Below are 27,857 nucleotides of genomic sequence, written 5' to 3' on the forward strand. Positions count from 1 at the left end.
TGACTCGTTGCGGTGTCGGATTTGTTAATTCATTTCATTCCCGCGGTATTTTCCCCCTGGGTTTTTTATTCACAGGCTGCAGGTTTTCCCCGGCCGCTCCCTGGCAACGGCGTCCCGCGCGCGCCGCGCCCCGCCCCGCGAGTCTCGCGAGATGCGGACGCTGCCGCCGCCTCCTCCGCTGAGCGGGGGCAGCTCTCGCGAGAGGTGGAGGCGGTGCTGGGCCTGGCGGGGAGGCGGCCGCGCCGGAGCTGGTGAGTGCGGGCGGCTGAGGGCGGCTGGCGGGCCTTCGCTTACCCTTCAGCCCGGCGTCTTGGGGCTCCCGCCGGCCCTGATGCAGCGCCTTTAGGATCCGAAGGGTTCCCCGGAGATCCCCCCGGTCCGAGCCCCGCGTGGAGGGGGTGGCAGCGGAGCGCGTCCAGGTGAGTTGGGAATGTCTCCTGAGGGGAAGGCTCCGGCAGCTCCCGGCCCGCACCGGCGGCCGCGTGCTGGGGTTCCCTCGCCTCCCAGAGCCCGCAGACACAGCTGCCTGCCCCCGCCGCCCTGCTCCGGCAGCTCTGTGTCATGAGCGGGCTGGGCACGGCTTAAATTCCTGGTTTTCATCTTGCGTTGTTTGTTGGTAGCACCTGCAGGCGCTGGGAGGCCTGTGCAGAGCCCGTGGTGTTGCTCGGGTCTGCCTGACAGCCGTCGTGTCATTCCTGAGCTGTCATTTACTCACTCAACCGATTTCATAACGAGTTCGGTATCTTTATAATCTTTATTCTACGTAACCATGTTTTATTTGCAGGAAAATATCAGCTGTTTGTATCGTAAACATGTCATAGATCTGTCATAGTACAATTGCTTGTTGCAGTTCCTTTTCATTAGTTTTTTTTTCTTTACGTTCACTTTTGTCTGTAGCTATTGTGTCTGCATCCTTTTCCTCTTTATCTCTGGTCCCATCCAGTGTGTCACTTCAGAGCCCTTTTCTTTCAGAATTTGGATCAAGCTTCATCATAGACCTCTCCCAGGTTTGTTGCTGTCTTGCTTCTTTGTCCAAAGGAGTGGTTAAGCCTTGTGTCTTTTTGTTCTTCATTGTTGGCTGCCTCTTACAAATTCGAATATATGCTTAAAAATCTGGCTTCTCAGTAGCCTTTTGACTGTTCACACTGTTCTCCTTACTTCTGTTTGCCTGTATTCTTTACGAATCACCTTCAGTGATTCATTTAAGAGTACTCAGCTCGGTTGTTGCTTCAGATTTGTTGATCCTTCCCCTGGAAGATGCTGTCTTTCCCTCCTAGGTTTGCCAGAGAAACCCAGTGTCCCAGAGAAGCAATTCAAATTATCAGCCTCACGCTGTTCAGAGTCCGTAACCTGGTAGTGCATGCTTGTTATCTTTTTTTCTGAGCTAAAACACTTGTCTCTGCATCATCTGGTGTCAGACACCTGGAACTCCTATAGTTGAAAACAAGTACAGTCAAAAGGAACCAGATGGTTTTTTTTCTTTCTTTTTTATCCGTTGTCCTGTAGTTAAGGAAGACTGTTGCACTGCATTTGGCAGGTCTGTCAGTGTGTCTTGGACTGAGTCTCTTGCAAAACATCAGAGATTTTGCTTTCTTTTCCTGTTAAGACCCAGATTGCCAAGAGCCTTTGAGTATTGCCCCTGGATTTGTACCATTTCTGTCTCCAAACCTCATTGTGCATCCTGCCTACGCTTGTTGCTGCCCTCTGTGCAGATGGTGCTGTTTGGGGCTGCTCTGGGAAGTGTTTTCAGCACGTTTGTGTTTGTGTCTTAAGGCCAGGGAATCCGGGGGGGGGGGGGGGGGGGAGGGGTGAGAAAGACAACATGCTAAAGCAGCTTTCATATCCCACACTAAATTCCTTCTTGAAGCCCACTTTTCCTTTTAGGCACAATTGCAATTGAAATTGGTGAACAGCTGATGTGTGGATGACATTGTGTGTTAAATTAGTAACAGATGTCATCACTGTTGGGCTTTCTGTCACTTTGTTATAAACTGTGTGTTTTTGCAGCTTGTGTGCTATAGGCTGGAGCTGCTTTGTCCTGTATTCATACACAAAAATCAGAGCCTCATTTTGTGCCAGTTCCTTTCAGCACAGCTTCCCTTTAGCAAAGTTGCTTAAATCTTGGCCTGGTGCAGTTGCTTATCAATGAAAGTATGTATCTCTTTAAAATCCGTATAAAAGCTAATTTAGGCTTTGTTTCAGGTGTGAAAAACTGTGTGTGCAAATTTTCTTGCTCACTGAGACGTACTGCTGGGTACAGCTGTGGGCACAGACCTTGCTTGGTCCTTCAGGAGCTGTGGTTGCTGGTTCCCTTTATCTCATCCCTGGTGCCAAGTGGGATGGAGCCCCATGCCTGCCTGCTCTCTGTGTGCTGAAGGGCCACCACTGGTGGGGCAGTGGCAAGGAGTTGGGTTCTGTTCCCTTTTCCTGCACTCAGAGCCACAATCTGCTTTTGGAGGGAGAAGTTGCTCCAGTCACTGGGCTTTTTACAGGTTGAGCTGGGTGGGATTCCCACAATGAGCCCTAATACAGAGAGGGAGCTGGGAGTCATCTGCCTCGTGCTTTCTTGGCTTCCAGTGTCAAATAGCTGTTTAATCATCGTGTTCCCTTTAGGAATTACAAAGTTAAAGTGTGCAGGCTAGTGACTGGATATCTGCTGTTTATGCTGCTGTAGATAGGAATACCATCAGCTTCCTGTGGCTGCTCAGGTTTTTTTTTTTTCCTTGTTTTTTTTTTTTCTTCCCCTATCTCATTAAGAAGAGCTTCAATCCTGTCCTGCTATGTTAATGTTGAGCCTGTATTGCAAAGGATGTCTCTGAGCTGTGCTTTAATCAGTGTCAGTTTGATAATACTTCAGTGATGATAATTTATAAAGCTGTTTTTATGTGCCTGAATTGTGACTGATGTCTGCGCTAGTTTGCAAGAAACTCACTTGACAGGTATGGATTTCCATGGTATGTGGTGTTTGCATTATGAGCATGTGTCCTTTGAACTGCATTTCTTAATTAGGATGTAATGTCACCATGCTTGCATTCCCAGTGACTTTGACTTGGAAGTTGCTTTTTGTTGTTGCTGCCTCTGTGCTTTGATGACTAGAGGCAGTGAACAGCAGACCATCACCCCTTACAGAAAGTCTAAATATTTAATCTGAATCTTGGAGTTTTTGTCACAACTGATGCCAGGTTTTGTCCTTGTTGGTGACTTGTATGTTGGAGCTTTCTGATTATCCTAGCTCGCCTTTCCAGTGCTGAGGGAGCAGGTTAGAGCAGAGGAACTTCTGAAACCTGTCCTGCTTTTGGAAATCTTTCTGACCAAAGCACAGAGCTGAGCAGATGCCTGAAGTATAATGTGTTAGCTATTTGAATGTTGTCCTCAGTACTGATAGCAGGAGCCATCAAATCTTTGTTCTACCTGATGAACTGGTGGCCAGAAGACATCTTGGCCCTCTGCCTTGAAATTGCAGGGTAGTGTAATCATCTTTTTTAGTAAGAGTCCAGATTTTTGCAGCCTACAGGTATTTTCAGCAATTGCAGTGCAACTGGCTGGCTGGAAATGCATTGATGTTGGTTTTGATTAGCTTTACTTCTTTCCTGAAAGATTTCCAGAGAGCATTTTCTACCCCCTGCTGGCCTGCAGTGCCTTGAAAAATGCAAGTCCTGCATTTCACAGAAGTGCATGCCCACTTCTGTCCAGCACCTGATGTTGTCTGAGTCTTGCTTGATCTGCTCAACAACCTTTGTGCATTTTATTTTTGTTATGGCACAGAACTGAATATACTTTAGGAGTTATTTAAGATAATCTGTTCAACATCTATCACAAATTGGTCTATGATACATCCTTTCATGAGCTCTGTAAGTAATGCTGTAAACACATTAATGACTGTATTTTGCAATGTCTGGGGTGGCTCTACCACACTTTTAACTTCTCAAACCCACTGGGTCTTTACAATTCCCTTCTATTTCAGTAGCCTCCAACTTTCATAAATTAGTGATGATTCTGGCTTCAAGCTGATGTTAGCAACTGTTCTGTCTGTCCTGAAAGCTTTGAAAATTAAAGTCTGCTTCCTGATTTCCTGTTATTCCCTGTGCTGACTCTGGAGTATTTGCTTTCTGCAGAAGGGTATGAGATCATTCTTTATACCTGGAGAATTGCTAATTAGAATGTCAACTACTTTGGCCAATATGCCAGTGTTGTGTGGTCTGCTGAGGGTATTTGGATTTGATTCTTTATTTCGTGTCCTCCCAGAGCATTTTCACTTCACCAGCATTTCAGATGTGGTTCCATGTTTTCATGGAAGGCTTAGGATAGTATTTGGGGCCAGGTACTCTTGCAGGGATTTTTTTGGTTTTGTTTTTTTTTCTTGCACACAAGGTTCCCCAAAATGTGATTTGTTTATTGCCTGCAGTGTGAATCCATGAAAAAAAAAAACAACAAAAAAAAACCCCCAAAACAAACCAAAAAAACAAACCAGAGCTGAAAAGAACTTTTCTACTGCAGGAAAAAGTGGCTTTGCAGAAGTGCTTAAAAATTATTCAGGATGACTGGTTAGTTACTTCACGGAGTTTATACAGCATTTTCTAGTTGAAAATTCAAAACAGAGCAAAACAAAGAGTTCCTTATTTATAGTCTTAAAAGTTTGTTAAAACATAAAATTGAGAAGTGCATTTATATATAATCTTCACAAAAGCGCTATCAGCAGTGGTCGAGGAGAAAAAATTGGCTGCATTACAGCGAATTGTTTTTTAGAGAAGTGTTAATTGTTGAGATCCTGTGGAGTAGAGGATGGAGGGAAAACTGTCCGTAGTGTGGCATGCTTGGAACTAAGCAAGGAGTTTCACAAGATGCAGCTTTGGACATTTGGGATTGTTTCCCTTCTTTTCATAGCTGTGCCCTGGCTGCGAGTTGGGTTCCAGCCTGGCACTTCTTCAGTGACACTGCTGGGGTTCCCTGTGTGCTGTGAAAAGGGAATGCTGTTCTTCATGGGAATCAGTTCCATTTGTTTGTTTCTGTCCTTGCATGGCATCTGTTGTTTGTAAGGATTTAAGTGTGGAGCTGCAGAGCAAAGCACATAGAGGAGCTGATCCTGCTCTGAACAGGCGTTTTACTTGAAGTGTGTGTGGACCTGCATCTTCCTGCTGAATTTTCAGTATAAGAAAGATGTGGAGAAAGCAGAGGGTGTGAGACAATTTAAGGAAGTGGCTTTAAATCGCCGTTTCAGCTGCAGGTCTTATAAAAACAGCTCCTTTTGCACATCTTTAGAGTACAAAAGCTAAATTCAAATATTGGCCTCTTTGCAAAGAATCAGAACTGTGTGCCTCTCTGTCCTGAGGCACCTGCTTTGGTGTGTGCCTGAGAGGGTGAGGTGTCTATAAAGCTCTTAGCTTTAAAAGGAAGAGAAGGCTTGTGAAAAGAAGCAAAAGCTCCTCAAGAACAATGTGGTGCTCCATGAGCCCTGAGCTGCTGTGGTGCTTTGGAGTGGGAGTGGGAGCTGGGTGATGGCGCAGTGGGAGCTGTGGTGTCTCTGGGACATTGCTGCTCTGGCTCTGTGTGCCGGGAGGAGTGGGGCTCGGTGTGTACCTGCCTGGAGACGCTCCATCTAATTAGCACCGTTTGCTTCAGCTCAGGATACAGAGTGTCTTTATTCTTGTAGTGCTTGTGGGCACGGTATTGCCCCTCAGCTGGGAACCATTGCTCCTGGATTTAGAAACCAGCCTTCCTTCCTCTTGTCTTCTTAATAATACTTTTTCTGTTCTGACACAGGTTGTAGCTTTCTCCCTGTTTCTCCTGATAAATGTGTGTAGATCCTACTACCTTCTATGTGTGATATCCTCACACACTGACTGTGCTTTGCTAACCTGACTTTCCAGGTAATACACAATGAAATGCTTATCAGGGCTTTTTTAATTTCTTTTTTTCTTTTTTCTTCATGAGAAAGTTGAGTGTTTCCTTGTCATGTTAAATAAAATGCTTTTTCCTTTTCCTGACTCTGTAAGGACACCTGACCATAGGAGTCTTCCAATCAAAGTGCATTTGATTATAGAAATTGTAACAGAAAAAAAGACCTAGCCCTGTGGTGGAGAATGTATACTTTGTATTAAACCTGTTTGCTTGGGTAAAACTGAACATGGAGGCAAAACTTGGATGCAGCCAACATTTTTAAGAAGCTTGTTTCTCTTCTTACCCTGTAATAAAAACTTCTGGGTCTAAATTTAGCTAAGAGAATCTAAATTTGCCAGGCGAGGTATTCCATTTTCCATGACTTAAAGGACAGTTTATTTGAGAAGTAACTTTGTTTTAAAGAAGTCTCAATTGCTTTTGGTCTCACTTCCACATAGGATAAGTTTCATTGAATGTAATGCCAGTCCATTAAGGGTGAGGTGAAGCAGAGAGACAGTGTTTCTACAATATGTAGCTTAAAATTGTAAAGAAACTTAATAGATTTCCCATTACTTGGAAGGTTTGTCTATCTGTAATTCAGGTGTTTTTTTCCAGATGTTGTATTATGATCAGCTGCTCACTCGTGGCTACTTTATCGTTTTTGTAACCAGGTTCTGAATTACCCTGCTCTGTTGCCACCAGTGTCACTAGAGGCATGGGTGAGGAGCAGTCTTTGCAGGTTGTCTGTCTCTGCTGACAGTCACAGGGTGGTTTGATCTGTGAGAGGATTCTAAAGGGAGCTGAACAAAACATCAGACCCCACTTAAGGAAGGGTAGTTATTGTAGCTATTTTAATTACGCTTTTGGGACTTTCCTGCAGAAGTCAGTGAAATTTGACTTACCAAGTGTTTCTAAGGATTGCTGTTTATTCCATTTTGGAGGGAGGACTCAGATATAAATGTCAATTCTGTTTTCCTCTTGGTCACCCATTCAAATTGTAAAACTGTTGGTCTCTGTTCTCCACGTGGGATCCTCCCTTGAATGAACTTTATATGTTTGGAAGAAAATCATGATATGTTTGTCTTGTGTTTTATAACCAGTGACTTTTCTGTTTGGACACAGTGAATTTAATTGTTGCAAAATTGAAGTTGCCTGCCAGCATTTGTAGGACTATATTTCTTGTAACAAAATGCTCTTTTTAGTGCAGGTATCAGCAAAATGTGTAAAATATTATTGTCATGCAAATTCTGCTTCAGTGTATCCTAATTTTCTGTAATCTGCATTTAAAAAAATCAAAACCTAACGACACTAAATTCTGCATGTCTGACTTTTTTTTTTTTTTTTCTGTGTGGCATTACCTAAAGGTAAACACTGCTCTCTTAATGTAGGTTGTGAGTGCTGCATGTGTGCTTTTCAGAGCAGTAGTGTGAGGAAGCTGGCAGTGGAATGGCAGGACGGCCTCATCCTTATGACAGTAACTCCAGTGATCCAGAGAATTGGGATCGGAAATTGCATAATAGACCTCGTAAACTTTGTAAACATTCAAGGTAGGTGCTGTGTCCCATCTGTTGCATCTCAGAAACTACACTGAAAGTCCATCCTAAAGGCTACTGTATCTGGTTGTGGCAAGTCCTGTCATAAACGTTGTAATTCTTCTTACCAGGAATGCTCCTTAATTCTTTTAAAAGGTATTTTCTGATTTGTCAGCTTCCCTAATCTGTGCTTAGATTTGTTTTGCCATGGGTTGCATTTTAGTCTTTTTTTTTAAAAAAAAACAAAAACAACAAACAAACAAAAAAACCTCTAAATGCCTTGTGTTGCATATCAAAACACCAGTTGAGTGATTAAATACATGAATTTTTGGGGGTGCTTGCTAGGAGTTACATCCCTAAAATATGTGCAGCTTGTCCATGGTGAGAACTAATAGTTGCTTGCATGCCAGTATCACTCTTTGTAGCACTTTCTTTGTTAAGCTGTGTGTCATATCTTGCTTTTGCTTGCATCCCTCACAGTAACAATGTTTTTTTTTTTAATATGCTTCTTGATTTGACAAAATGATGACATAAATTAGTGTTTTTCCAGCGTACAGTGTTCAAAAATGAACTAAGCAAAGCAGTTAGTCACCTTGCAAATGTATAAGAAGAAACATATTGCTGGAAAGATATTTAAGTATCCAAATAAGTGGGTATCTTTCAAGTACTTTGCCCTTTTAGAAGTGCTAAATATAACTGAAACGTCTCTGTTAACGAGCTAAAATTGTTAGTTATTCCAGCTTTCCTGCTGACAAGATGATAAGAAACGAGCTAAGGAGCATATTCAATACCAGCAACTCATTTCACATTTTAGTTGTGTCGATGCAGATAAACTGGACTCAAGTGTTGTCCAAAGTACTGTGTAGGCAATTAATCCTGCGGGTTATTTTCCTGCCATTAATTCTTGAACGATTGTGAGAAATCCAAGAGGGCAGGACAAAAGAATGCAGCAGTAATTAAAAGGCTCACGGGGAGCCCCATGTAATTAGAGGGCTGTGCTGTGAATAATGGGGTGGTTAAGGGAGACGGGAGGAGGCTGCTGGTGCTGCTGCTCAGGGTAGGTCTGTGGGGTGTGACTGTGTACAGCTGATGTTGTCATTCAGGTGCTGGTGCCCGAGGCCACTCCGTTGTTAGGATTTCAGTGCGGCACAGCCTCGGCAGCGAGCGGCGTGGGTAGGACGGGCTTTGTGAGGGCTGGGCAGTGCCCCCCGACTGAGCCCAGGCCAGGCGGTTCAGCTCCGAACTTCCCATCGCCGGGGATCTGGAACGAAACCTAAAACTGCTCCGGGACAGAGGAGCCCTGATGGGGCTGTTAGGAACTGAAAAGGGCTCCTTAGCACCTGCGGTCTGCCACGGGGACTGCGGATCCTCGGGTGCTCTCCGTGTGGCCAGCTGAGGTTTAGCAGCAGGGAGCCGAGGAGGAGACCGGCCTGGTTTGTGACCTGTCAGGGACGTGGCACCGCCACAGCGGGGAGAGAGAGGAGCACGAGTTTCCAGCAACGTCATGTGGTCTAAAGGGCTCTTGGGTGGGCAGGGGAGTTACTGCAAGCCTGGTTTCAGCAGTTCAGAATTGCCTCTACTCGACATCTTCCCTGAAGGCACAGAGGCTGCTGAGTATCCTCTGAGACAGGGAAAACCCAAAGGTTGAGGAATGGCTTCTTGATCAGTCGTGGAAATTATGGTGGCAAACTGTAGGCTGGGAGCAAGTTTGAAATAAAGTGTGGTAGCTGGAAGAAGCTGCAGCTGGGCCAGTCCAGCCCAGAGGAACAGGACACATGTCTGACCATGTGTGGTCTGGGGTGGATTATCTATCTTGAGGAAATGTTTCAATAAAAGCTGTGCAGCTTTCTGCAAAGATTATTTGATGCAGATAGGAGTTAACTCAAGGACGTCCATGGGCTGTTGTTTTCAGAAAAGCTGCTGTTGATCATTTCATGCAATCTGGATTCAAGGGTCACACATCACAAGGTAGGAAATCTGTGCCTCAAAGATAATTGCAGCTATTGGACATGTTTCTGGCAAAACACAATTTGTTTCCAATGCTGAACAGCATTTTTACGGAAACTTAACATGTATGCTAGGGATTTAGTATTCAAGCTAAAATCTGATCATTTTCATTTTTTTCCCCAAATAAAGTGATTTTGGAAATCTTTGAGAATGAGAATCTAAATAATAGATGTTGTAGTAGAATAAGGGATAAATAAGGATAAATATTTTGTTACGTTATTCCTTTGAGATACTTGATTACTTCAGAGAATCTAATTATTGGAAAATGGTGTACTTTATTCAAAAGCCTGAACAAAATAATTGTATTTTGTGTGGCTGAATATAGACATATTGCTATAGTTTCTGACTTGACAGTTTTTCCTCCAGACAAGTGAAAGTATATGTGAAAAATACAGTGTGAGGGGGAAAATGCATTTGGAAGCATAAGTTGTAGTAATGTAACTAGAACAGTTATGTTAAAACGTTTGAGTACTCCAGTCTTGTTTGTCTTACTCAAAATATGAGTATATTATCTTGATGATACCTTGTTATCATCAAGAGGAGAGTACTTCTGGTTTGGAAAACATAATGGTGAAATAAGAGCTTTGTAATAAATAATCTCAACAAGGGAGTAATATAGGAGATAGATGCTTAGCTTGTCACTTCTTCGTGCTTTGGAGTGCTTAATCCTCCAGCCTTAACATTCTTAAAATAGCTTAGATAATTTTCTTGACTCACAGAAACCATAATCTAGGGCTGTGAGCAGCCCTGTGGTGTAGGGCTCATGTGGCAGCAAGGAAGGCCACGGGTCTGTTTGGGGCTGAGGACGTGGGACAGAACTGTCCAAAGGGGAATGGATTGAATCTTTGTACAGGTCAGCATTAGACCCTGTTCTTTCTAGTTTGAGTGTCCAGTTGTATAAACCTGCCAAGTTGTGCTGTTGTTTTCTCTTCTCCTCTTACTTGTTCTGAGATGGCCAATGGAATGGAAAACTCTGAAGGGAGAAATGTGGAAAATAAGGTCTAAAAATATAATGCACATGATTCCTGGTATAAATCTGCACAGCCTGTCAGGATGAATTTATATGGTGTTGAAGATGACTAAATAATCATACAATCTTGTTTGTCTAAGCTATTACGCAGAATTCTTGCAGATGCTTTTTATTCAAGTACCTGAATAAGATGGAAGAAAATGTTCAGGAACCATATGTTGAATTAACAGTGGTAAAGGTTTAAATAAATGGTCTCTGAATTAATATTTTCATTATTCAGTGTTGTTGTCCTGTGCTTTTTATTCAATTTTTCATCAGTCATTAGTTTCCCCCATGTAATTTCTCTGTAGTGTTGGACTTTTTGTTGTTGGAAGACTTTAATTCTCATGCACTGAGTGCTTTTTCTAGAGTTGTGGTGAAAAACCTTTGGCTTAAATTTGCCTCTTTCGTAAGATTTCTCCTGGATTTAATTTTCTAAATCTGCTTCTGTTTTAGTCCCTTTTGACAGTTTCTTATTTGTTCATTCTGTTTAGATATTAATATATCCAAAATCTTGCCTGCATTTATGAACAAAATGTGACTCTGCTTTGATTCTGTTGCCACGACTCTTGGATCTTTGAAAATCTTCAGTTGCTTTTTGCATCTTGTCCATAGATGAGAAGTTATTGTTAGGTTATTATTTAGCAGATGCTAGATGCTGGGATTTCCCCCCTCCCCCCCCCACCCCAATATTATTTTTGCCTGCTGTTCAGGATGCATTCACGAGCTGTGAGTGTAAGTGCCACATGTCTCAGCATTTTGTAAAGTACATGAAGCATCCCCAGAAGGGTCCCTTTCTCATCTGTGGAAGGAAATCAGAATGTGTAATGTGTTTTTTACTGTGGGACAGGTTTTATTTCAATTCCTGTGATTTCTGCAGTTGAACATTTTGCAGCATGGGGCAGGCCTGCACAAGGTAAGGCATGAAAATAATGAGGCCTGATTTGCCATGGGCTTGGGTCATACTGTGCATCACTTGCTTTCAGTTCACTGCAAACATGCCTGCTCCTAATTGCAGCCTGGCACTGGCAGATCAAAATCGCCTCATCTGGGCTTTGTAGGCTCCAGGATGGAAGGCCCTCAGGAGAAACTGAGGTGGAATCCAGAAAAATAGGCTGCACTCAGTGATGACTTTCAATGACACCAGTCTGTTCATCTTTTGTAAGGTACCCAATGTCTAGTGAGTGGTCTTAGAGTTATGAGGACTGGGATTTTCATTTCCTTTGTGACATCCTTCATGTCTGCAATGACAGCTTATTGGCAACTTCAGAGCAAAAGCACATCCTAAATCCTCCTGAACTTTCTCAGCACCCAAATTTCCTTTCCCAAATGTTATCAGATGATATTTGTGGTGGGCTTTGGCACATTTAATTAGGATACAAAGCACTTCAGAGGTGATTGTGCTCAGAACTAGAACTTTTTTATGGACGACTTTACTCTTCATTGTTTCTACCTTTGATCTCTGAGAATCTAAACTGTAATGGCTACATAGGGTTTGTCTTTGGTCCCAGCTTGTTTGAATTTGAACTTCTGAAGCTGTTTTTTAATAAAGGGAGATTCTTTCCAGTTCTAAGGAGGGTAATATTACTCCGTTTCTTAGTTTGATTTTTGTTTAACATCCATGTTGAAAATGGAGCAGTAATTGGTATATAAATAAAGGCAACCAGCCTTCTTTTATGAAGGTCTTGTGTTTGGGTAGCTTGATAGAAGTCATAAGGTGTGAATGTATTTCCTCCTAAAGGTTAAGTCCTTGCTTTAAGAAATCCCTTTGGCAACTGAACACTCCACTCATGAGATCCTTTCCTGAAATGGAACTGAATTACTAAGAAGTACATTACTCATGGTTGAGAGAACCCACTGAAGACCAGAATTATGTGAATATTAAAGAATTTTGAGGGTGGAAAGTGTTGACATCTGCTTAGAGCTGAAGGAAGATCCTGTGGCAGACCCCAAATTAAGCAGTGAGAATTCTTTCTGAGGGCTTCCTTACAAGGAGCCCCAAATCAAATGTGGCTTCTGGACTGTGTCTCTGTAAGGTTTTGATGGGTGCATATCCTGTCCTGAGGGGTGGTTTGGTGGGATTTGGGAGCCAATCCATCCATGGCATGCTCTTTTTACTTGATGTAGGAATGAAGAAGAAAACACATCCTAATTCTGCTGTGGAGAGGAGACCACATACAGGGAACCAGGGGAGCCAGGATACTTTCTCTTGCTGCTGGGGGGCTGTTCTATTAGAGGCAAAAAATGCCTGAAAGGGTTTTTTCCAGCATGCTTTTCATGCAGCTAATAGCAGTGTCTTTCTTGGCTTATATTGAAGGGAAGAAAGGGCTTACAAGGCTGATGGGTATTCTTCCCGTGGGGCATGGGGAAGGTGCTCGTGTGAACCATCACAAGACCCTAAAACCAGAAGAAAATTCACTGGTTCGGGTAATTGAAATTACATGAGCAGAAATCTTCCTTCCATGTGTAAAGAGCTGGCTCTCGAGCCTGGAATGCCGATGTTCTCCTGCCTTTCTAATCACAAGTCTCTTGTTTTTCCTACTGACTTCCCTCTTTATCACAGCAGTCATTTGCTGAACAATCCTCCTCATTTCTTCGGCTTGCATCATGTTTTAATTTCTACCCTACGACACCCTGATTGTTATTTATTGTAGGACTTAGTTCTAAGCTATTCCTCCAGTGTATTGTGACTTCTTAGAGCAGCCTGCAGACATTCTAAAAAGACTCATTTAAGGAAAGCTGTCTCATAGTGCCTAGTTATCCTCCCACCATAAAAAATCTTTAGAAAATTTTACTGACTTGTAGATTAATTTAATTTGCTTTGTTGCTTTCTTATGCTTGGTGGGCTCGCCATGATGGCCTGTTGATGCAAAAATGCACAATGCTTTCTGACCAGTAAATGTACTGATTATTATAATTATCTACTAATGATGTTTAAGTTATTACCAAGAATAGTACATTTTCCCTAGCTTAAATTTGCTGGCAAAGGGGTGCTTGTAGTTACAAAATTGAGTTTGTGCTGCCTTGCTCTCAAAAGGCTCTTGCTGTACCTGCTTATGAACTCGGTGTTAGGGGAATTCATTTTAAATATTAATCCGGACAGATTTTATAGGAACGATCTGCCATCCCCTGGAAGTGGCGTGGCTTTGTGTGCCGGGGGTGATCTCTGCTTAGGAGAGCCATGCAGGGGAAAGAAGCGCGGGAGCATTTCCCGGGCTATGCCTGTGTCGGGGCTGAAGAAGTGCGGTGACATTTCCCGGGGCCGAGGGGGCCGCGGGAGCGTTTCCCGGGGTGTGCGTGTGCCGAGCCCGGGCGGTGGCAGGACTGGAATAGCTGAGGCAGCCGGGGCTGGCTCTGCCCAGCCCAGCCCAGCCCAGCCCTGCCGTGCCCAATGGCTGCGGGCCCGCGGCTTGCGGGGTCACACGTCATGGCTGAGGCACAGAAGCCCCAGACACCTGGCATCCAGCGAGCGGCTCCCCGCGCATCCTGCCGGGGAGGGTGATGGAGGGAAAAGTGAGGCTCCCCGACGGTGCCGTGAGCTACTGAGGAAGCGATGGAAATATCAAATATGCTGAACTTAACAAGTGATGCCAAAGGATGCTGATCTGGCTTTCAAAGCTGCCTTTTTGGAAGGAACAGAATTCCTTTGTGCTCTGATTCCAAAATTGTTCCCGTGCTTTTGTGTTTCCTCCCTGACAGACACGAGAGGAAGGTGAGTGTTTGTTAACAGGAATAATGTGTGGGCATTATTCAAGAGAGGAATGAGGAAAAGGCAGAGTCCTGTCCTTTGTGTGCACGGGTCAATTGAAATGTCTGCTGACAAAGAACAGGCTTGAGGGGGAGGAAGAGGGGCATAAGCGCTGACGTTGTGTTAAGTCCTGGCAGGATGAGCAGAAGGGATTTCTCCTGAAGCCTCAGAGCGTGGCAGTTGTAACTTAGTGCACAGATAAAGCTCTATAGCCTGGCTCTACAAGTGTTGATGATGGGGTTTGCCCTAGCAAAGGCTGCATCTGAGCTTATATGTTAAGGAGAGTTAATATAAGTTTTAGATGATGGGGGAAAAAAGGGTTAAAAATCTTGGTTAATTTTCCACTGCTGTGTCCTTTTCATTTATTGAAGGTTTCAGGGTGGGTTTGGGAGTAATAAGTATATGGGTTAAGCACTGTAATACTGTGTAGACAAGAACTGGTTTTATAAAACAAGTATGTTTATTGGCAGTATTCAGTAGGATGCACATGGAGTTTTTATGTTGGAATACATGCTGATTGTTTTGGCAGTGGGATTAATTCGGTCTAATGACTTCTTGTAATAATTAGTAATATATTCAAAGCAATCTGTTGTTATGTATAAAGACAAACTGAAGCTCTCCTTCCACAGATGACTCCAAAGCATCATTAAATTGAAGAGCATTTACATTTTTTAAAAACAGCTCTTCCCTTAACTACAAAAATAGGAAGCATTACCAGTATGACAAGTTGCCATTTTGATGGTACTTTTTTTTCCCCTCCTTCACATCATATTAAATAGATTTGCTTAAATAAAACCTTGAGCTTATTTGCTTTGCTTCATGAGGCAACTGCTTTTAAAGAAAATGCCTCATTCCCTTACAAAGACAGAGCTTCCTTGATCCCTGTCTGAGGGGAAAATAATTTCTGTGACTGACTTAAAGTTCTTTGAATGAGTGTAGTGCACATGTTCCAGTGTTCCTTTGGAGCCGGGGGAAAAATGGGTATTGAATTTGTGAATATTGCCGAAATACATGAATATTCATGAGGTTTTTTGTTTTGAATTTGTTTATTTGGAGGGTTTGTTTCTTTTTTTCCCTGTAGGAAAGTAATTGATAAAGCAGGATGTTCTTCCCTTTCATAAACTTTTGGGTACTAGGTGGCCTTACATATATGGGGCTTTTTCCAGCTTTAGTGGATGAAGAGATGAGGGCTTAAAATGGTGTTTTCTTTGTTCCTTTTCCTCTCTTATGCTTACATAATTGAATATAATATATACTATATATATATATGAATATAATATATACAACATAGTTGAATGCAATGTGTCATTCAGCACACAGGAGAAAATTCTGCTTATGGGTTGGTGCTGTGCCTTATTCCCAGCCCGGAGTGCAGCTGGTGGTCATCAGCTGAGGAATCCATTGAAAGCTGACTTTGCAAGCACTTCTTTTCAGGGTGAGATGGCCATTGTAGCTTCACATCTCTTCCTTGGAGGCTTGGAGTAGGGCTCTGTGCCAGCTCCACTGGGTGCTGTGGCTGAGATTTCGGCTGAATGCAGCGTGGCAGCCATGGCTTCCTGGCACCTGGAGCTTGCAGTGTTTCACTGCTGTTGGAGGAGTCCTGCTGGTGTGTCTGTTTGCTTGGTGCTACTATGGACCACACGAGTTCCTGTTTGCCTGTTCCTCAAATGGAGTGGCTCTGCTTTGGTCAGTCCTGTGCCCTCTGGTGTAGATTGGCAGGAAGCTGCAATAACACGGCTGTGGGCCTCCCCAGGGAATGCCAATTTGTCTTGCCTTCCTCTCTGGGGCCAGGTTTGTACTTAGTCACTCACATTGCTGGTGTGCAGTGGAGGTTTTGTGCATTCCCTGCAGAAACAACCTTCTGGCCCCACTGGCTTTGTTAGAGGGAGAAAACAGGATGTGATCGAGTCCTTCTGTCAAATCGAAATTACTTGGTAGTTCTGATGTCTTCCTTTTTCTTTGAACATTTGCAACTTCTTCTGAAGCCTCTTTACAGGAAAGTAAAAATCACAGGTCTTCTTTCATACGTGCAGGCCGCAGATGAGCTCCTTTTTACCAACAGAGCAGCTCCGGGACCCAACTTTCCTAGTGAGGTATCACAGGGTAAAGTCGATGCCTGTCTCTTCTGACAGGCTAAGCTCCACCTGTGTATTTGCTCTTTGTTCAGATTTAAAGTCATGTTAGTGTTCTTGTTCATTGTAGAGCAAAGTTGTATTGAAGGGGTAGCATTTATCTGAGTGCTTATACTGTTGAACACATGGAACTTCAAGTTTGTCGGGTACATATCCAATAGCTCAAAGAACTCGTTTTTATGAACTGTGACTCAACAGTGGTGAGATTTAAGACTGACATTTTAGACGGCTGTTACTAAGATGAATGAAGATTCGTGATTCAGCCACTGCTTTCTCAAACCAAACTGCTTGAATTCTCAAAAATCTTGCCATTTTGGCTGTGCATCTCGTGGCTCTTAGATGATGCTTCAGTCTCACAGTTAGCATTAATCCGTACATTAAAGGAGCAAAGTGCAACATAGGAGCAAGCAAGTGAATGCTGAGGCCAGCTGCAATTTGAACAGCCCTTTGAAATTATTTACTAATCCATCTGTTTCAGGAACAGTTGATGTACTCTTCAAGGATGGTGTCCTCCTCCAGCTGCAGCCTCTGCCTCTCCCAGCGTGGTGTGCTGAGCTGAACTGAGGGCCCAGGCTCCATGGCATGGCCGTGGGTGGCAGCAGGAGCAGCCTCAGGGATAATCCCTGAGCACTGCCCCTCTCCTCCAGGCTTGCTGGCTGCTGGCACCAAAGCAGAAGTAGCCCCAGCTGCCATTTGGGGAGGTACAGCTGTGCCTGCCATGGCCCTTCCTTGGGGCATGGCTCAGGAGGAAGTGTGGTGCCAGCTGACTCAGTGTGGCTTCCTGTAGCACCTGGTTTTATCAGCTCCTGCAAAGAGATTATTCACTAGGGCTTGCCCGGCTTCACTGGGAACTCTGAATCGCTGCTTGGAGGCTAATGGGGCTTTAGATGCTTTTCTGGATTAAGAATCACATTTTAATTGCCTTCTCTGTTAAAGGGGAATTCGCGTTTGCTCTGCCAGTAAGTCCCATTGCATCCCATTACAGTGGTTCAGTTTCATTTTCTAGGGTGTTTCCCTTATTTAAAGCAAATAGAGCTCTTTAGTGCCTGAGAAACAGTGAGTCATGCATTTTGATACTATAAAATGTGACACCTGCAAAACTCTGTTTTCTCACAGCATGGTTGGAAATGTTATCAGGTCTAGGATCAAAGCTGTGCTTCAACAGAGGCCGGATCACGTAAGGCATTATTGGGATTTACAGAGATGTTTTGTCACCAGACTGCTATGTAGGTGTTTGAGTACTCCACAAATACACACCCCCTTTTGAGGCACTCTTGATTATACCACAGCATGCAAATATAAATGCACAGATAAGATACAAAGCTTCTTAAAAAAAAAAATCTCATCATTTTTTTTTTTGAAGTTTAGCTGTAGTAGTAATGAATATTATCATGTTTAAACTGGGGCTAGACTTGGGTCTTGAATTTGAGACTGTAATCCATGTTTCTAATAATTTATGGGTGTATTTTGCATCTGTTAAATTGGTAATACTATGTGTGTATGTATCTGTCTCGGAGGAAAGGTGCAGAAGTTTTCCTAAATTGCTGATGTTGTTTTGTTGGGTTTTTCTGAGGTTTGCAGATCTTACCCTGGCAAACTTTTGCACATTTCACTTCAAAAATAAAGAATTTACCTTTCTCTAATAGAGAGGTAAAGCAGGTAAGGAGGCATCTTAGCCATGCTGAAATGTTATAAATCCTAATACCTTCAGAACTGCATTAGAAGTCCTCAGGAAATTTCCTTTTAATGGAAGTGCTTGGATCATTATTCTTGGACTGTAAATCTGAGTGTTTTCAGTCAGGAGCAAAGCTTGCAGTTCTTCTCCCTTGTTCAATAGACCTTTGGCTGACTCCACATCCCAAAGATGCATTTCTTGCTGCAGCGTATTTTAGGCTTGGCAGGAAACAGGATTGCAGTAGATTCCCTCTGCACCAAACTTGAGCTTTGTGGACAGGAGATTCTGCCCTCATTCAGGCAGGGCAGGGAGAATCTCATGTGCCTTAGTGAGAGGTGCATCTCAGACTCCTTGCCTTGTGCTGAGCACTCATCTGTCACGGCCTTTTTGTTTTCAGTTTAGCTCCTCTTCCTGTCAGACTGAAACTGCAACATCTCATGCTAATGGAAAGCCTTGTGTTTCTTTTTTTTATTTTTTTTTTTTGTCCCTACTTCTAAGCAACCTAAAAAGAAGACTCTGCTCAACGTGCTTGTCCAGTGAATGCTTTTATATTTGTTGTGCTTGTTGTAGCCAGGCCATCATTGTTACCTCTCTGTGCTCTCCTACAGCATCCCTGCAGTCATGGTTTCAGGTCTCTTGGTAGGCAGTTAAGGGATCTGCAGGCTGCCAGCAAGTGGAGCATTGAGGTTCCTTTGGAAATCATGACTCTTCTTTGTCTGTCAGACCTTGTAGGTGTGCAGGTGTCTGTCTGGGTTATCCACTACCCCAGGCTTTGAGAATTTCTTCAGTTAAACCCATAAATAAGGACTGTTGTCTTGCCCATGCTTGAAAGGTAAACAATAAAGGAAGTGCTTTAGGAGTTCCAGTGGAGTTCAAGGGCGCAGACATGTCTGTGCTGTGCAGACATAAATTTGTCTCTTTGAAAGAGTATGAAGAGAAATAAGGATTTTTGGTACATTCAACAATAGCTGTGCAAGTTGATTTTTAATTTTTAGATCGTTTCTGAGAGTTGTGGATCTCAAAAGTGGCTGGTTTTGTTGGTTGGTTTAATAACTACAAAATATAATTGATATCTTAAACTGAGTAATGTTACTTCATCACAGTCTAAAATATCTTAAACTATTACATTAAATTTGCTGGTTTGGAACAAATATCCTACTTGTTATTGACAGTCTGGTAGGTCGTGGCTTTGATAACTTGCTGCCTGGGTTGTGGTGGCTTACTGTTGTTCTTTTTAGGAATAAGTGAAAATTCCAAACAGAATGTGCAGAAAGAAACTTTTGGCTGGTGTGACTTGATGGATCCCCTCATTTAAGACTGTCTTTGCAAAGGGCAAGTTGCAGGAAAATTGCAAAGTCAGCCTGTGGTCTGAGAAGGTTTTGCCAAAACAGGTTGCCTTGGAGAAATAAAAATGACCACTTACTTCTAATTTCATTTTTTGATTAGAACATTTAATTTAACAGTAAGAATCAAACTAAAATGCTCATTTGTATTTGACCTGCCTGTTCTGGAAGAGATTTGTGTGAATGCATCTTCACAGGCAGGCTCAGCTGATCAGGTGCTGTCTCTGTAAATCACACAGCAGCTAACAGGTAATTCCTGCTGTCTGCTTAATGTTCCAAGTAATTAATTGTTTGTAAATACAAGCATGAGTACAGCAAAGCAAATGGAGCTGGATAATCCTAATCTTGGAAACCTGTCTGTGGAGTGTGAATGCCTTGAAAATTTAGATGTATAATGTCTCTCAAATTTTGGAATGCTGAACATGTCACTTATTTCTGTTTTCAGCACCTCATCCCGTGTTGCTAAAGGAATAGACTACACCAAAATGAGCCTCTATGGTGCAAGTGGCGGACACGAGAGATCGAGGGACAGGCGCAGATCGAGTGACAGGTCTCGTGACTCGTCCCATGAAAGAGCAGAATCTCAGCTCACTCCATGCATCAGGAATGTCACTTCACCAACAAGGCAGTATCACTCTGGTGTGTGCAGATCTCTGCATTTCAGGATTAAAATTCTCTAAATTTGAGTGCTGTTTTGTTAAAGGAATACAATAAAAAGTGTTATTTGTTGATGGCACATCATACAAATTTCTTACATGTTCCCTGGGCTGGGAATACCCTTCCTGGATAGGCTGTAACTTCCTTTTCAGTCTGCAGTGGCTGTTCCTACATGATGCTCTTAGTTCAAATCACAAGAACAATCTAATTTTCGAAGATAATTGACTGAATGCTTCCCCTTTACTGTGTAGGTTCTCGGTATCTGGATATAGAGGAAATAGAGTTTTTTTTAAGTGACAAAACATGGTTTGTTTCTTTGAGCTGTAGCACCAACTGTGATGCAATAGCTTCTGTATTATGTTGAGTTCCTTTCTAAGTACCAGAGTAGTGAATTTTCTTTGTAAAGACTTTTGGGGAAGGTGAGGTAGATTTGATGTCTAGGTGATGCAAACTTCAGAACCTCATAAATAGGCAGTTGTTTTTGAAGGTTTCTTTAACCAGTATACATTTAACCAAAATAATTTGTACTTCTCAAATTGATGCATTTTGTGCCTGGAAAGACGCAAACAGTTTAGAGCTCACGTGAATCTCTAATTTAATTTCTTGTTTTTTCTCATTCCGTGTCGTCGCCACTGAAGATCGTGAGAAGGATCACAGTTCATCCCGGCCCAGCAGCCCCCGGCCCCAGAAGACATCCCCCAATGGTTCAGTTGTCAGCATGGGCACCAGCAGCAGGAACAGCAGCCAGTCCAGCTCAGATGGCAGCTGCAAGGCTGGTGGGGAAATGGTTTTTGTGTATGAAAATGGCAAAGAGGGAGCTCGGAACGTCAGAACTTCCGAGCGAGTGACGCTCATCGTGGACAACACCAGATTTGTTGTAGATCCCTCCATCTTCACTGCACAACCTAACACAATGTTGGGCAGGTTTGTATGTTTTTTAGTTTTGGCTTTCTTTTCTGTAGTCCCCAACTGTTACAGAGAACCATAAATCCATGGTGGTTATTTAAACTGTTTGGACTCATACTGCTGCAGTTGATCTTGCTACAGTTTAATATTACTAGTTTGCAAATGTCTTTAAGTAAAAACCAAATGCAAGTTCTCTGATTTTGGTGGGGAAGCCGAGCTATGTCTATTACCTAGAGATGACAGCTGATCAGTAAATTACCATTTCATGATGTTCCCATTTCTTTCTGTCTTCCTGGGCATTGCTTCTGTGTTCAGTCAGCCTCATTCTTCCTTGTTTTTATGCTAGGTGCTTCATAAAACAAAGTGGCATACTGAGTGTAGACAGTTTATTTCAAACAGCAAGGAGGACAACCTTGAAGGAATTTGTGTCGTGGGCCTACCCTGACAGTATTCAAGCTCAGCCCATTTATCTTCTGAAATGTCAAATAATCAGCATAACAGCCCTGAGCCACTCAGCAGAGAGGCTGAATGCTCTAAAAGATCAACACCTGAATGCAAGCCTGCAGTATGTGTGTAATGTTTTCTGTAGAAACTAAAATGAGCAACATATTTAACATGTTTGCTTGGTGGGAAAAGGTTCAATACTTGCTCAAATTCTGCTTGATTTTGCCTTGTCCAAATGCAGAGGGCACCACTTAAAATCTTGCATCAAGAAAGAAACAAAATGCTTGTCTGTGTCACTTTTGATTTAGCTTTTTCATTAACAAAGAGCTATTTCTCAGAACAGAAGGATATAATCACATCTAAAATACATGTATATAAATCTCTTTGCCACAGCACAGGTACTAAATACAATTAAACAGTTTCTGCTATGTTTAAATTACTGCAGTGTGGGATAAATAGTACCTCGGATCCCTGTTTTGTGAAAAGTTGGGCGAGTCAGAGAAGGCAAGAAATGTTTCTCTGCCTAAACTGTCAAAGGAAAGAAATGGAAGTAGGAATCAATAGAATTAAATAATTGATTTAAAGCACTTGTATATTATACAATCCATGAATACATGTAAATATCCAGACCGACTGGAAGCGTATTAGCTGAAATAAAGCAATGAAATAGTTTCCCTTTCCATGCCCAGCCTCAGAGCAGGTGGTGCTGCCTAATGCAATGGATTTTTTTGTGCACGTGTGATGCTGAGTTATTCTCCCGTTGGGATTGGCTCAAGGAACAAGCTTATTTTATCTTCTGCTAATTGAAAAGTCGGTTAATAGAGATACGGAAATACTGCTCTAACACGCAGGTTATTTATAAACCACTTTCCCTCAATGTCAGTCTGCAGGACACTAAGCAGGAGCAGCTTGGGAGGTAAAAGTACCTATAATAAGAATGTATTATTTGCCTTAAGCCTGTATCCTGTTAGACTGCCTTTTTCTAAATGTTATTTCTTGAAGAGTGGTCAGAAAAGACACCTCGGATCATGAAGTGCAAAACATAATCCCAACTGAACAGAGTGCACTGCTTTTTCCCCTGCAGTTGCTATACAATTTCTTACATTTTATTTTTCCTATTTGCAAACAAGAAAAGCATAGTAAGGGATTCTAACCCAAATTCCTTTTATTCTTGAGCAGGATGTTTGGATCAGGCAGAGAACACAACTTTACACGACCCAATGAGAAAGGAGAGTATGAAGTTGCTGAAGGAATTGGCTCCACTGTGTTTCGTGCTATTCTGGTGAGTTCTTAGGAGCAAATACTGTTAGGACAAGCACTATTAAAAAGTAAAACTTTTTGGTTTAACCCAGCTTTAATATCTTGATTCTGTGGATGGCATAAATATTGCTGTTTATATTGCTTAGTAGAGGGGGGGGAAATGCTTGGTATGGACCCTCTTTTTCTAAACATGAGTATGTTACAGTCGGGGAGAGAGAAAGTACATGTGAAAGAAACCAAAAATGACTGCTGCCAGCAATCAGTTCACCTTTTCCTATGCATTTAGTTCACCAAATTTAGGTATATTCCACCCTTCTAGAGCTGAAATTGGGTGAAGCAGAGTACTGGAAGTGAACTTGTTGCAGTTAACAAGAGTAAAGCAAACTTCAGTCTGAGCTGGAAATGGCCCCTTATTGAAGAAAGTAGAGCTGTTGGCTGCTTTGTCAGCAGCCTTGGAAGAAGTGGCAGCTCTTGGAAGAGCTCAGTCAAATATGGATAAAAGACTGCAGAATTACCAGTATTAATAGTTGTCACTTAAATAACAGTTTTAACCAGAGCTCACTCCTCTGAATGCAGCTCTGAAAACTGATACATTTGTGGACAGGAAGAGTCACAAAGTTTAACATTTGTTACATTTTGGGGGCTTTCTTTGTGAAGAAGGTAAAATGAATGAAATGAAGAAATGTTTCTGTTGGTGGATGTTGTGCATTGTGTATTTTCTTGGTGCATCCTGCAGGATTACTACAAGACTGGGGTAATACGCTGTCCTGATGGGATATCTATTCCTGAGCTGAGAGAAGCATGTGACTATCTCTGTATCTCCTTTGAGTATAGTACTATAAAATGCAGAGATCTGAGTAAGTACAGAGTTTATTAAAATAACTTGAATTATACAAATTGACTTAACTGCATGTGTGTTAATTCTAAATCATGTCCTTTATTGAGATAAAGAAGATGGCTGGCACTACATTAATAAAATCCATCCCTTTTTATCTCTTATGTAATAAAGCCTTAAACCCGATGGATTTATGTTGTTTGAAAAATAAAGTCTGATATTTCAGCATCTGATTCCGTGCTGTGGTCACCCTGTGGAATACTTAACTCTGTGATTGCATTTGCAGTACAGATACAGTAACATTCCATGGTCCCTTTTTTTTTTTTTTTTAAGGTAATTTTTTTCAGCTCCGAGCCTAGGAGAAGGAGGCTGTCTCCCTGCTGGGAGTAGCACAGCTTTGCTGGTGGAGTGCGCTGCTCCAGGGCTCCCAGGACATGCTGTTCTCTCCAGCTCCTTCACCCCTGAGCCTTGGCCTGTGCCTGTGGCTGCTCTGTTCTCCCTGTGTGTGCAGTGCAGGGCCAGCCCGTGGCATTCCTGCTGGGAATGCTGTGCAGGACACCAGTGCCTTCCCCAGCAGGACCACCCACCCTGCCACACACCCCAGCTCTCTGTCCTAACAGGGATTTAGCAGCTCCTGCCGTGAGGGCTTTGAGAAGCTTTGGGTTTAAGCTGCTACTTACGGAACGTGGGTTGTGTGCTCTGCTCTCCCAGCAGCTGGCTTAAATGATGTTTCTTTTAGGAAAACGAAGAGCAACCTTGCACAATTACCAAATGTTTAGCAGCAGTAAAATGTAAAGGAGGTCTCAAAGTTACTCCAACACCATGTTAATATCTGCAGGACAGGCTGCTAAATATTCAAACGAGGTCTGAGCTTACATAAGCTCATAGACTAAGTGTCTTTACACCTGTCTGCAGTAATACTGCAAGATAGACAGATCTACTCTTTCTTATTGATGCCTTCATCTCTTTACCAAGCTTTCAAATGTGCCTATGCTTAAAATTTTCTTCTAGGTGCTCTCATGCACGAATTGTCAAATGATGGTGCTCGCAAGCAATTTGAGTTTTACCTGGAAGAAATGATTCTGCCATTAATGGTAGCCAGTGCCCAGAGTGGGGAGAGGGAGTGCCACATCGTTGTGCTGACAGATGATGATGTTGTTGACTGGGATGAAGAGTATCCCCCCCAAATGGGAGAGGAGTATTCGCAAAGTAAGTTTATCCTCATTGTTCCCATCAAGTTGATTTAAAATTGTTGTACAGAAATAAACATGTTATTTTGGGTAGTTCTGCTTAATATTTTGTTTCACAGATGCATATGTTGCTTGTTATGTTCAAATGTAATTGAAAAGAGAAGCTAATTTTTATTATTGAGGTATTGTCAGCCAGTGAGGGGGAAGAAAAGACTTCTTCAGAAAGAGCAGTGGGTAGGAGTCATGTTAGCTGTGGGAGAACAACTAGAGGTATTTTTGAGGAAAAAAGCAAGTGTTACTATTTATGGAGTATTACAGTTATATGGATGATGAGTTTAAGCACCTGTAAATGGACTGTACTTTCTTGCAAGATGCAAGACCCATTCCCCAGTATCTTCAGCTATTTATCTCCAGAGTTCTTGAGTTTCTCCCCCTCTTTTGAAATAAAAATACTGGAGTAAAGCAAAACAGTGGAAAAGATAAACTTTGTGTTTTAAGGCTAGGAGGTTAATATTTGAATACAAGGATTTTTTTTCTCATTAAAATGTTTTTTTAGTTATTTACAGCACAAAGTTGTACAGGTTCTTCAAATACATTGAAAATAGAGATGTGGCCAAATCGGTTCTGAAGGAAAGGGGGCTCAAGAAGATCCGACTGGGCATCGAAGGTAAGGGAAGCAGTGCTTGTACTCTCCCCCTCTGGCCTTCAGGCTCTGCTGCACTTCCCTGCATTGTGGTTCTCTCTGTAGCTGGAAAAGCAAGGGGTTGGTGTTGCTTTCCTGCTGAGGCTGGGTGACAGAGTGGCCACAGGGGGAATGGTTGGTGCCCAGCAAGCAACAGGCCCAGCTGGAAAACCTGATTATGGGCTCCAGATTGGTGTCGAAGTTGTGTCTGGCTGCTGGGCTCTGTGCAGACAACTTAGGTGCTTCCTGCTGCCTTCATAACGTGCATCTCGTGCCCTCTGCCTTTTAGTTTCCAAACAAAATGTCTGTGCTTTGTTTGGAGTAACTGTGCTTTTGTACAGCTTTGGATATTGTGTTCTTGGCCTGGTATCCTTTCCCAGGGTGTGAAATGAAAAATGTCGTGTTAAGTGGCAGGCAAACATTTTCTTTCAGGAAGTACAAAACTATTCAGTGTATCAGTGAGGTGCAAAGAAACACTGATCTGAAATAAACATCATGTAAGTTAGGAGACTGCTCTGTAAAATCTCACTGAGTAATCTGATTTTTATCGTGAACATAAGAAACGGGTTCCTTTGCATTACATTTTTCTTCTGATTGTTGACCCAGATTATTTTAGAATCCTGCCTTTATCATTAGCAGGATTTCTATCATTCACTTACCAAGTTGTCATAGTTACATTTGTAATTTGCCAAGAAAAAGCAAATGCTTGTAACTGGTGGGCTCTAAAATAACTGATTTCAGCTGAAGAAGGTGGAGGCCTTGTAGATAAACAAGAACTGGCCCTGCCTGTAATGGTGCCTAATAACAGATTATTTCTGCTGGCATTTCTTGGTTTGACAAGGAACAGCTGTGTCACCAAACTGTGAGGCTGATGCCCTGTAATAATGTGTAAAATGGACATTGTTGTTGGGGCACAGGGCAGAGGTGATTCAACACAGCAAATCCATCTGCACTGGCAGTGCCAGTGGTTGCTGTGCTGTGTACAGGCAGTGTACAGCTGACAGGGCTGTGCTCTGTTACAGTCAGTGCTGATGGGCTGTGCTGTGTACAATCAGTGCTGATGGGACCGTGCTGTGTTACAGTCAGTGCTGATGGGGCTGTGCTGTGTACAATCAGTGCTGATGGGACCGTGCTCTGTTACAGTCAGTGCTGATGGGGCTGTGCTGTGTTACAGTCAGTGCTGATGGGGCCGTGCTGTGTACAGTCAGTGCTGATGGGCTGTGCTGTGTACAATCAGTGCTGATGGGGCTGTGCTGTGTTACAGTCAGTGCTGATGGGGCTGTGCTGTGTTAGTCAGTGCTGATGGGGCCGTGCTGTGTTACAGTCAGTGCTGATGGGGCCGTGCTGTGTTACAGTCAGTGCTGATGGGCTGTGCTGTGTACAGTCAGAGGTGATGGGGCCGTGCTGTGTACAGTCAGAGGTGATGGGACCGTGCTGTGTACAATCAGAGGTGATGGGACCGTGCTGTGTACAATCAGAGGTGATGGGCCGTGCTCCTGCCTTTGCCAGGTTACCCCACGTACAAGGAGAAGGTGAAGAAGCGGCCGGGCGGCAGGCCGGAGGTGATCTATAACTACGTGCAGCGGCCGTTCATCCGCATGTCCTGGGAGAAGGAGGAGGGCAAGAGCCGGCACGTGGACTTCCAGTGCGTGAAGAGCAAATCCATCACGAACCTGGCGGCGGCAGCAGCGGACATCCCGCAGGACCAGCTGGTGGTGATGCACCCCACGCCGCAGGTGGACGAGCTGGACATCCTGCCCATGCACCCGGCCCCCAGCAGCAGCGAGCTGGAGGCCGAGGGCCAGAACCCCCCGCTCTGATCGCGCTGCCCACCACAAGCATGCTCCCTCCGTGACTGTACTCAGCTCATGCCACCCTGCGATGCCAGTTTCTCCATTGTGTCCCGGTGTTTAGGATGTTGCAGCGGGGGGCTGGCGGGGCCCCGGGGGTGCCTGGCTGCTCTGGGAGGAGCGCGGCTCCGGCGCTGGGCTCGGTGACGTTCGTGTCTGTGTTTACCATAGCTGTGTGACGTTGGTGACTCGTGAGCTGGCCTGGCCCCGCTCCACGGCCCTGGAAGCAGAGTGGGAATTGATAGTAGCACTTTACAAATGGTTCAGAAGTGGAATTTGAAGCCATTTTTTATAAATGTATTGCACAATACTAACAAAGTGCTTCTATCAAAGGTATTAATTGTACATAGTTTTGCTCTGAATAGGTTGACCCTTTTAAAGTTACTGTATATGGTTGAGCACAAAACTACTTACTCTTGGGTTTTTGGATTAAGGACGTGATTCAATGACCCATGTAACATCTTGTTCGAGTTCTTTAGTGAATTTTTTCACTTGTTTGCAGCGTGAGCCATGTTCAAAAATTGTGAACAACAGACAGGGGCTTTATCCTAAATTTTGCCTTACCTTAAGCTGTTCACAAATATTTATTTAATACGTTTTTCATAAGTGTCATGAAATAGGAAAATGCAAATGGTTCATTCTTCATTTATTAATGATTGTAAACAAGTTTTTCATGCAAATAAAGTTTCCATTATTTTAATGGGCTTGAA

At 43.1% G+C, this 27,857-nt stretch overlaps 1 protein-coding gene across 3 annotated transcripts; it reads left to right on the forward strand.

Moving 5' to 3' along the window:
- Positions 1-329: 329 nt before the first annotated feature.
- BTBD10 (BTB domain containing 10) lies at positions 330-27,755 on the forward strand. 3 transcript variants are annotated; one of them, XM_062494483.1, is made up of 8 exons: positions 330-419; positions 19,769-19,962; positions 20,619-20,904; positions 22,510-22,612; positions 23,327-23,447; positions 24,437-24,634; positions 25,172-25,282; positions 26,807-27,755. In XM_062494483.1, the coding sequence occupies exons 2-8, from the start codon at positions 19,809-19,811 to the stop codon at positions 27,115-27,117; spliced, it is 1,284 nt and encodes a 427-aa protein (XP_062350467.1). In that variant the 5' UTR covers positions 330-419; positions 19,769-19,808; the 3' UTR covers positions 27,118-27,755. The 3 variants fall into 3 exon arrangements, with proteins under 3 accessions (XP_062350467.1, XP_062350466.1, XP_062350465.1); XM_062494482.1 differs by lacking the exon at positions 330-419 and adding an exon at positions 7,274-7,424; XM_062494481.1 differs by lacking the exon at positions 330-419 and adding an exon at positions 14,013-14,137.
- Positions 27,756-27,857: the final 102 nt, after the last annotated feature.

The sequence above is a fragment of the Cinclus cinclus genome, chromosome 6, assembly GCF_963662255.1.
Source record: "Cinclus cinclus chromosome 6, bCinCin1.1, whole genome shotgun sequence".
In the NCBI taxonomy this organism is placed as follows: domain Eukaryota; kingdom Metazoa; phylum Chordata; class Aves; order Passeriformes; family Cinclidae; genus Cinclus; species Cinclus cinclus.

Excerpts from the sequence above, each read along its gene's own strand:
- BTBD10 (XM_062494481.1), top strand. The coding sequence starts at position 14,013 with ATGCCAAAGGATGCTGATCTGGCTTTCAAAGCTGCCTTTTTGGAAGGA. Across the intron at positions 14,138-19,768 it reads CTGACAGACACGAGAGGAAG|CACCTCATCCCGTGTTGCTA; the intron begins GTGAGTGTTTGT and ends TTCTGTTTTCAG. Across the intron at positions 19,963-20,618 it reads AACAAGGCAGTATCACTCTG|ATCGTGAGAAGGATCACAGT; the intron begins GTGTGTGCAGAT and ends TCGCCACTGAAG.